The sequence below is a fragment of the Oncorhynchus masou genome, chromosome 6, assembly GCF_036934945.1.
Source record: "Oncorhynchus masou masou isolate Uvic2021 chromosome 6, UVic_Omas_1.1, whole genome shotgun sequence".
Taxonomy (NCBI): Eukaryota; Metazoa; Chordata; class Actinopteri; order Salmoniformes; family Salmonidae; genus Oncorhynchus; species Oncorhynchus masou.
In genome coordinates, this window is record NC_088217.1 from 15,596,514 (window position 1) to 15,607,350 (window position 10,837).

General features: G+C 45.5%; 1 protein-coding gene across 1 annotated transcript in view; it reads left to right on the plus strand.

Annotated features, from left to right (window-relative positions):
- Positions 1–10,837, plus strand: part of LOC135541466 (plexin-B1-like) — a 180,032-nt gene that overhangs the window by 146,186 nt on the left and 23,009 nt on the right. Inside the window, exons 13-16 of the mRNA XM_064967774.1 lie at positions 157–1,116; positions 1,530–1,664; positions 1,803–1,925; positions 2,026–2,119. Of these exons, the coding sequence (XP_064823846.1) occupies positions 157–1,116; positions 1,530–1,664; positions 1,803–1,925; positions 2,026–2,119 (1,312 nt within the window). The remainder of the gene's footprint in view (positions 1–156; positions 1,117–1,529; positions 1,665–1,802; positions 1,926–2,025; positions 2,120–10,837) is intronic.

Genomic DNA, 10,837 nt, shown 5'->3' on the forward strand with positions numbered 1-10,837 from the left:
TGAGTTGTCATCATTGATGTTAATACTGGCAACTTATAGGAGACGTTTCACATCTGGTTTTTTCAGTCAACTTATGAGTTTGTTTATTTGATCAGTTTTCTTTAGTTGTTTGTTTATTTCTGTCTCCCCCTTTACCCCCACCCTTCCACCACCCAGTTCAAACTCCCCACCCCGGCTCCTCCCACAACAGTGTCCCCAACAACCGTACCCCCGACAACTACAACAACAGCACCCCCTACAACTACCACAGCAACTATCGCCACAACTACATCAATCAAAGCCCCTACCACCATAGCTACTGCCCTGGAGCCTATGACAACAACCCTGTCTACGACCACCACACCGGAGCCGACTACACTGCCCAACCCTGCTATGCCGACCGAGGCCCCCACTACTGCTATGCAGGCCGAGGCCCCCACCATTCGTCCCCCTACAACGTTAGCTGAAGCTACAACGCCCATACCTGAGACCACCACTAGTGAGGCTGAGGAGCAAACAACTGCGGAAGAGCTCGTTGCAGAGCCTGAAAGTGAAACTGTAGGCCCCGTGGTTACCCCTGGCAACATGGAGCTTGCCGCGGAAACTGAGGTGGCGACGGTTATGACCAAAGACAGGCAGCCATTCGATGATCTCACCACTCTGATCCCCCTGGCGTTCCCGCCCGAGACATCCCCATTGGTTACTGCACCCCCCCCTCGGGAACTGGACAAGGCTCTGAGTCTGGCCGAGCCCCCCTTGGAGGTCCAGCCCACACCCGTCAGCTACCCTTTCCCAGCCCCCTTCCCCCTGGGGGAACCGGTCGACTCAGATCTCACCTTCCACCTGGACCTGACAGAGGCCCCCTCCCTACTCCCTCTAGACCACCTCCACCCCACCGACGCCGAGGGCCAGGGTGCCGAGCCGGAAGTGCTTCTCTGGCCCAGGGAGGAAGTGGAGGAGGAAGCTGAGGACACGGCGGTAGAGAACGACACATCCACCACGTTTTCGGCCACCAGCGTGCTGTCAGGGGACGGAGAGGCCGCTGACCACTTCCTTTCGGGCTCGGCCTACCCCCAGCTCCTGGACGCCGACTCAGAGCTGGACTACCAGTATGACTCATCCGACACCTTCCTGCCGGTGAGTTTGAAATTCGTCCGGAGCTTCCACGGCCACCATGCTTCCAGCTCTTAACTGGACACAGCTCTAGAATCCCACTTCTGACACCAGTTGTCAGAATCACAGCTCTTCCCTTGTCCCATTGCTATTCCTCACCGTGTTTTGCTTTCGTTGTCGTTGTTGACATGGTTGACGTTGCTTTTGGAAATCAATTTGAAGAAATGTCTTTTCGTTAATGTTTTCATCCGTTTTATCATTTGACAGGCCATTTTAACAGTAGTATTACATGAAGAAGCTTAGAACCTCATTAATATGTATAACAGTTAATAGTTTATGGGTTGATGAGAGAAACAGAAAATTGCGATACCTTGGTTGGTAGGAGTGTGTCCTTGTGAATATGTGCGTGTATTTATCTAACAGTGCTGTGTGTGTAGGGGGACTCAGGCTCCTATGTGAGTTGGGGCTCGTCTGCTTGCCCCTGTGTGGAGAAGGTCCAGGGTTCTCATCTGTTACCAGTCAGAGTGGCGAGGAAGATCACACTATTCGCCAGAAACCTCCACCTGTACCAGGTAACACATGCACTCAGTCACACACACACACCACCTGGGTGTCTACACTATGGTCGAGGACAACTGCAGGTTCCAGGAACTATAAAGAAAAACAATGCATTTGATTCTGTTGTAACCTGGTCCAATGTGCGTGTGCAGGACACAGACCTGGACTACGAGTGTGTGTTGGTGATCGAGGGGCAGACGGTGGTGGTAGACGCCTACGTGGAAATGGATGAGATGATCCCGTCTCTCTTTGACATCACCTGTCAGCTGCACCAGGTCAGACTATCACATTCTACTCACTGACAGTTTTTGTGGACACTTTAGTACTCAATTCAAGTTTCAGTGAAAACTTTAACAACTCTACTTCTCGCTGCAGTATTCCTACTCCGCTCCAGTGGATGAGTACAACGCCATGGTGTACGTAAAGAGGCGGGACACCTTCCACGTGGACAGCTCTCATGACCTGTACGGTGAGTCCCAGACCCATAGTGCTGGGGAACAGCTGCTGCCAGCCCAGACAGCTGTGTTGTTGCTCTCGGCCATAACAATGTTTTCCATGTTTTCTTCTAGGCGTCTGTATCAGACATATGGCATATTGTCCCAAGAGAATGTTCTCACCTTTTCACTTTCCACTCCCTTCCCCAAGGACACGGATTTACACGCAGAGCATTCTGTTTTCTATGAGTTTCTCTCTCTCTCTCAATGACTGTTGTATTATCTCTCTCTCTCTCTCAATGACTGTTGTATTATCTCTCTCAATGACTGTTGTATTATCTCTCTCTCTCAATGACTGTTGTATTATCTCTCTCTCTCAATGACTGTTGTATTATCTCTCTCTCTCTATCAATGACTGTTGTGTTATCTCGCTCTCTCTCCCTCAATGACTGTATTCTCTCTCTCTCTCTCCCTCAATGACTGTATTCTCTCTCTCTCTCCCTCAATGACTGTATTCTCTCTCTCTCTCTCCCTCAATGACTGTATTCTCTCTCTCTCTCTCTCCCTCAATGACTGTATTCTCTCTCTCTCTCTCCCTTAATGACTGTATTCTCTCTCCCACAATGACTGTATTATCTCTCTCTCCCACAATGACTGTATTATCTCTCTCCCACAATGACTGTATTCTCTCTCTCTCCATCAATGACTGTATTCTCTCTCTCTCCATCAATGACTGTATTATCTCTCTCCCCATCAATGACTGTTCTCTCTCTCTCTCCCTCAATGACTGTTCTCTCTCTCTCTCTACCCTCAATGGCTGTATTATCTCTCTCACTCTCCCTCAATGGCTGTATTATCTCTCTCTCCATCAATGACTGTATTATCTCTCTCCCCATCAATGATTGTATTATCTCTCTCCCCATCAATGACTGTATTATCTCTCTCCCCATCAATGACTGTTTCTCTCTCTCTCCCTCAATGACTGTTCTCTCTCTCTCTCTACCCTCAATGGCTGTATTATCTCTCTCTCTCCCTCAATGGCTGTATTATCTCTCTCTCTCTCTCTCCCTCAATGGCTGTATTATCTCTCTCTCTCCCCATCAATGACTGTATTATCTCTTCCCCATCAATGACTGTATTTTCTCTCTCTCTCACTCCCTCAATGACTGTATTTTCTCTCTCTCTCTCCCTCAATGACTGTTATCTCTCTCTCTCTCTCTCCCTCAATGACTGTTGTATTCTCTCTCTCTCTCTCTCTCTCTCTCTCTCAATGACTGTTGTATTCTCTCTCTATCGCAATGACTATGTTCTCTCTCGCAATGACTGTTGTATTATCTCTCTCTCTTTCTCTCTCTCTCTCAATGACTGTTGTATTATCTCTCTCTCTCTCTCTCTCTCTCAATGACTGTTGTATTCTCTCTCTATCTCTCAATGACTGTTGTATTCTCTCTCTATCTCTCAATGACTGTTGTATTATCTCTCTATCTCTCAATGACTGTTGTATTATCTCTCTCTCTCAATGACTGTTGTATCTCTCTCTCAATGACTGTTGTATTCTCTCTCAATGACTGTTGTATTCTCTCTCAATGACTGTTGTATTCTCTCTCAATGACTGCTGTATTCTCTCTCAATGACTGTTGTATTATCTCTCTCTCTCAATGACTGTTGTGTTATCTCGCTCTCTCTCTCTCAATGACTGTTGTGTTATCTCGCTCTCTCTCTCTCAATGACTGTTGTGTTATCTCGCTCTCTCTCCCTCAATGACTGTATTCTCTCTCTCTCTCCCTCAATGACTGTATTCTCTCTCTCTCTCCCTCAATGACTGTATTCTCTCTCTCTCCCTCAATGACTGTATTCTCTCTCCCACAATGACTGTATTATCTCTCTCCCACAATGACTGTATTCTCTCTCTCTCCCTCAATGACTGTATTCTCTCTCTCCTCAATGACTGTATTCTCTCTCCCACAATGACTGTATTCTCTCCCACAATGACTGTATTCTCTCTCCCACAATGACTGTATTATCTCTCTCCCACAATGACTGTATTATCTCTCTCTCCATCAATGACTGTATTCTCTCTCTCTCCATCAATGACTGTATTCTCTCTCTCTCCCTCAATGACTGTATTCTCTCTCCCCATCAATGACTGTATTCTCTCTCCCCATCAATGACTGTATTATCTCTCTCCCCATCAATGACTGTATTATCTCTCTCTCTCTCCCTCAATGGCTGTATTATCTCTCTCTCTCTCTCCCTCAATGGCTGTATTCTCTCTCTCCCTCAATGACTGTATTATCTCTCTCTCTCCCCATCAATGGCTGTATTTTCTCTCTCTCTCCCTCAATGACTATTTTCTCTCTCTCTCTCCCTCAATGACTGTTATCTCTCTCTCTCCCTCAATGACTGTTGTATTCTCTCTCTCTCTCTCTCTCTCTCTCTCTCAATGACTGTTGTATTCTCTCTCTATCGCAATGACTGTGTTCTCTCTCGCAATGACTGTTGTATTATCTCTCTCTCTCTCTCTCTCTCTCTCAATGACTGTTGTATTATCTCTCAATTCAATTCAATTCAATTCAAGGGGCTTTATTGGCATGGGAAACATGTGTTAACATTGCCAAAGCAAGTAAGGTATATAATATATAAAGTGAAATAAACAATAAAAATTAACAGTAGACATCACACATACAGAAGTTTCAAAACAATAAAGACATTACAAATGTCATATTATATATATACAGTGTTTTTACAATGTGCAAATGGTAAAGGACACAAGATAAAATAAATAAGCATAGATATGTGTTGTATTTACAATGTTGCGTGTTCTTCACTGGTTGCCCTTTTCTCGTGGCAACAGGTCACAAATCTTGCTGCTCTGATGGCACACTGTGGAATTTCACCCAGTAGATATGGGAGTTTTTCAAAATTGGATTTGTTTTCGAATTCTTTGTGGATCTGTGTAATCTGGGGGAAATATGTCTCTCTAATATGGTCATACATTGGGCAGGAGGTTAGGAAGTGCAGCTCAGTTTCCACCTCATTTTGTGGGCAGTGAGCACATAGCCTGTCTTCTCTTGAGAGCCATGTCTGCCTACGTCGGCCTTTCTCAATAGCAAGGCTATGCTCGCTGAGTCTGTACATAGTCAAAGCTTTCCTTAATTTTGGGTCAGTCACAGTGGTCAGGTATTCTGCCGCTGTGTACTCTCTGTGTAGGGCCAAATAGCATTCTAGTTTGCTCTGTTTTTTGTTAATTCTTTCCAGTGTGTCAAGTAAATATCTTTTTGTTTTCTCATGATTTGGTTGGGTCTAATTGTGCTGCTGTCATGGGGCTCTGTAGGGTGTGTTTGTGAACAGAGCCCCAGGACCAGCTTGCTTAGGGACTCTTCTCCAGGTTCATCTCTCTGTAGGTGATGGCTTTGTTGTGGAAGGTTTGGGAATCGCTTCCTTTTAGGTGGTTATAGAATTTAACTGCTCTTTTCTGGATTTTGATAATTAGTGGGTATCGGCCTAATTCTGCTCTGCATGCATTATTTGGTGTTCTACGTTGTACACTGAGGATATTTTTGCAGAATTCTGCGTGCAGAGTCTCAATTTGGTGTTTGTCCCATTTTGTGAAGTCTTGGTTGGTGAGCGGACCCCAGACCTCACAACCATAAAGGGCAATGGGCTCTATGACTGATTCAAGTATTTTTAGCCAAATCCTAATTGGTATGTTGAAATTTATGTTCCTTTTGATGGCATAGAATGCCCTTCTTGCCTTGTCTCTCAGATCGTTCACAGCTTTGTGGAAGTTACCTGTGGCGCTGATGTTTAGGCCAAGGTATGTATAGTTTTTTGTGTGCTCTAGGGCAACAGTGTCTAGATGGAATTTGTATTTGTGGTCCTGGTGACTGGACCTTTTTTGGAACACCATTATTTTGGTCTTACTGAGATTTACTGTCAGGGCCCAGGTCTGACAGAATCTGTGCATAAGATCTAGGTGCTGCTGTAGGCCCTCCTTGGTTGGTGACAGAAGCACCAGATCATCAGCAAACAGCAGACATTTGACTTCAGATTCTAGTAGGGTGAGGCCGGGTGCTGCAGACTTTTCTAGTGCCCGCGCCAGTTCGTTGATATATATGTTGAAGAGGGTGGGGCTTAAGCTGCATCCCTGTCTAACCCCACGACCCTGTGTGAAGAAATGTGTGTGTTTTTTGCCAATTTTAACCGCACACTTGTTGTTTGTGTACATGGATTTTATTATGTCGTATGTTTTACCCCCAACACCACTTTCCAACAGTTTGTATAGCAGACCCTCATGCCAAATTGAGTCAAAGGCTTTTTTTGAAATCAACAAAGCATGAGAAGACTTTGCCTTTGTTTTGGTTTGTTTGGTTGTCAATTAGGGTGTGCAGGGTGAATACATGGTCTGTTGTACGGTAATTTGGTAAAAAGCCAATTTGACATTTGCTCAGTACATTGTTTTCATTGAGGAAGTGTACGAGTCTGCTGTTAATGATAATGCAGAGGATTTTCCCAAGGTTACTGTTGACGCATATTCCACGGTAGTTATTGGGGTCAAATTTGTCTCCATTTTTGTGGATTGGGGTGATCAGTCCTTGGTTCCAAATATTGGGGAAGATGCCAGAGCTAAGGATGATGTTAAAGAGTTTTAGTATAGCCAATTGGAATTTGTTGTCTGTATATTTGATCATTTCATTGAGGATACCATCAACACCACAGGCCTTTTTGGGTTGGAGGGTTTTTATTTTGTCCTGTAACTCATTCAATGTTATTGGAGAATCCAGTGGGTTCTGGTAGTCTTTAATAGTTGATTCTAAGATCTGTATTTGATCATGTATATGTTTTGCTCTTTATTCTTTGTTATAGAGCCAAAAAGATTGGAGAAGTGGTTTACCCATACATCTCCATTTTGGATAGATAATTCTTCGTGTTGTTGTTTGTTTAGTGTTTTCCAATTTTCCCAGAAGTGGTTAGAGTCTATGGATTCTTCAATTACATTGAGCTGATTTCTGACATGCTGTTCCTTCTTTTCCGTAGTGTATTTCTGTATTGTTTTAGTGATTCACCATAGTGAAGGCGTAGACTCAGGTTTTCCGGGTCTCTATGTTTTTGGTTGGACAGGTTTCTCAATTTCTTTCTTAGAATTTTGCATTCTTCATCAAACCATTTGTCATTGTTGTTAATTTTCTTCGGTTTTCTATTTGAGATTTTTAGATTTGATAGGGAAGCTGAGAGGTCAAATATACTGTTAAGATTTTCTACTGCCAAGTTTACACCTTCACTATTACAGTGGAACGTTTTACCCAGGAAATTGTCTAAAAGGGATTGAATTTGTTGTTGCCTAATTGTTTTTTGGTAGGTTTCCAAACTGCATTCCTTCCATCTATAGCATTTCTTAATGTTACTCAGTTCCTTTGGCTTTGATGCCTCATGATTGAGTATTGCTCTGTTTAGGTAGACTGTGATTTTGCTGTGGTCTGATAGGGGTGTCAGTGGGCTGACTGTGAACGCTCTGAGAGACTCTGGGTTGAGGTCAGTGATAAAGTAGTCTACAGTACTACTGCCAAGAGATGAGCTATAGGTGTACCTACCATAGGAGTCCCCTCGAAGCCTACCATTGACTATGTACATACCCAGCGTGCGACAGAGCTGCAGGAGTTGTGACCCGTTTTTGTTGGTTATGTTGTCATAGTTGTGCCTAGGGGGCATACGGGGGAGGGGATGCTGTCACCTCCAGGCAGGTGTTTGTCCCCCTGTGTGCTGAGGGTGTCAGGTTCTTGTCCGGTTCTGGCATTTAGGTCACCACAGACTAGTACATGTCCCTGGGCCTGGAAATGGTTGATTTCCCCCTCGAGGATGGAGAAGCTGTCTTCATTAAAATATGGGGATTCTAGTGGGGGGATGTAGGTAGCACACAGGAGGACATTTTTCTCTGTTAGGATAATTTCCTTTTGAATTTCTAGCCAAATGTAGAATGTTCCTGTTTTGATTAATTTAATGGAGTGAGTTAGGTCTGCTCTATACCAAATTAGCATACCCCCTGAGTCCCTTCCCTGTTTCACACCTGGTAGTTTGGTGGATGGGACTACCAGCTCTCTGTAACCTAGAGGGCATCCAGTGGGTCTGTCTCCTCTATACCAGGTTTCTTGCAGGATGACAATGTCTGTATTACCGATTTCTTTGGTGAAGTCCGGTTTCTGCTCTTCAGGCCAAAGGCAGATGACCTCAGGCCTTGGATATTCCAGGATGAAATAGTAAAGGCTTTTGTTCCATAAAGTGTCCAATGTTGTTGGTCGTGGTTTGGCCTCAGGCCAGTAAGTGTGAGCAGAGCCTGCTGAGCATCTGGTACATGCCATTGGCTTGGGCGAGTGTGAGAGTGGGGGTTGGGACTGTTTGCCCGCTCACTACCTGGGCGTATGTGTGGCTTCCATGTTGAGGCCCTTTTTGCGGAGGTGGGGTGCATGGGGTGGGCAGGAGTGGCATAGGTCTGATCTGAGGGGGCCTAAATGGGGTGTGGGCATGATTGACGTGGGGGGTGTTGATTGGTTGGGGTAGGGGTGTGGATGTGTCTGTGTGTGCGGTGGTCTGGATGTAATTCCTCTTGGCGTGGGTCCTCTATGTGTAGGTCCAGGGGGGGGTCCTGCAGGTCTGGGAGGGTGTCTCGCTGGTCTGGGTGGGGTGTCTATTGATCTGTTGCTCCTGTGTGAAGTGTTGGGGATACGTTTGAGAGCGATGTCCTTTAGAGTTCGGGCAAAGATGGGCACTGCTGCCTTGTAGAGGTGGACCTGGTCATAGAGGCTGTTCAAGTCTAGGGTGGAGTGGTGGGCCAGGAAAACGTTTGGTTTTGAGGCACAGTCACGGGAAATACTTGCGTTTACCCGCTGTATTGTGGCAGGGTGGAAGTCTTTTCGTGGTAGCAGGGTGGAGATAACCACTTGTGCGTTGGGGAAAGTAGAAGAAGCCTTTTCAATCACTCCCTTCAGTGCTGTGGCCACTCTTTCCTGCTGGGCCCTCAGGTCGTTTGTGCCTGTGTGTATTATTATGTGGCTGGGTGAGCCTAGTTTGGCCTCAGACAGAAGGTCTATGGCGCTCTGGGTGTTTGGACACCAGAGTTTAGACACACTGTGTTTGGGAAAAAGTTTTTTTCTTCTATATATTTCCCATTTGAGTCCATAAGTAGTACAATCTGTGTCTTGTGTTTGTCCTCAGTGGGTGTGGGGGGTTGTCAGAAGGGCTATCAGGGTGGCTGACAGGGGGTGCTCAGGGGGGTGAGAGCCGCTGGGCTTGGGGTTCTTCATTTGTCTGTTCTGCTGTGATGTCGAGATTTTGTTGGGTGCTGAGGTGGGCTGTTCTGCTGGCTTCTCTGTGGGGGTGGCCACCTCTCTAGTGGGTTGTTCTCTGTCACACGCCGTCCCCCTCAACCTCTCCTCCATCCCCCTCAACCTCTCCTCCATCCCCCTCAACCTCTCCTCCATCCCCTCACCTTCTCCTCCATCCCCCTCAACCTCTCCTCCACCAGCAGTCTGATACTCTCCTCTAGTTGCCTGTTCTGCTCCTCTTTCTCCTGTTGTATTTGTCTCACCACTGTCCAAAGTGCAGATATGTCTCTGTCCACCTCCAGCTCTCCTGGTCTGGTTAGGGGCTGTTGTTTTGCTGGGCTGTTGTCTGGGTCTGTGCTGACTGAAGTGTGATCACCTGCTGTTCCAGCTCCACCTGCCTTATCTCCAGCTGGGTGAATTTGTCTTTCATTTCAATGAGGGAGTGGTAATCTGTGCTGGGAGGTTGACTCTCCGCTGGGGGTTGCTCGTCTGTGGGGTTACATAGTGAAGAGGTCTGGTCTGACCCACTCGGTGTGGGGGTATCTTTATCAAGGGAGAGCTTCTCCTGCTGGGCTAATTCTTTGATTAGGTGAAAGTCCAGCTGAAACTGTTTGGTGTTATTCTGTACAATTACTGTTCCGGACTTATAGATATTTATATTGCTTGACTCAGAGTCCTCGTTATCAAGTATTCTGAGTTTCCAGCCCTCGTTAACCCCCCCTCTCTTAACAAAGGGGTAGTGTGCTAATATAGCACTGTGCCATGCCAGGGGATGGTTTGTGTGGAAGATAAGGTTGCTGATGTTCCCATTTTTGTAATAGTCAGCAAAAAGTGTCTCTTGATTTTCCATAAGGAGCTTCATTTTGTAATCTTTTCTTGACTTATCATTCTTTACATGCAAAGGGTACTGTATTTTAATTACCTCTGAACAGCGGGAGGGAGCCTCTAAGGCCTCTCCATTTGGTTGGGGTAGACTGTGTGACTCTCCTGCCATTGTTGGGCTAATGGGCTTTGACACCTCTCACTTGACACGTCAGTGCTAGTTGAAGCTGTATCAAGCTTGGCAGAATTATGTTAGAATTCAGTCCTTATAAAGTAATGTTGTGTATTTTTCTTCTTGGCTTTTGGCTTTTAAATATATAGTTTCAGACTAAGCATTACTCACTCAGTTCCAGGTTGGATGGGGTTTTCAGGTTTCTGTTGTTTTCCAGAGAATTTGCTGTATAGAGAAATAAATCTTGGTAGTTGTGAACCCTCCAGGTGATTCCGTAATTCCGTCCAAAATCAGGTTGTAGGTTTTAAGTTTTGATTTGAAGTGGGGGTTATGTTGCAGAGGGTAGAATCCAGTATGTGTTCCTGACAAAAAATCCAAGTTTATCTAACTCCAAATCTATCTTTTTTAAAGAAAATGCTGAAAAATGCAGGAGCTCATCT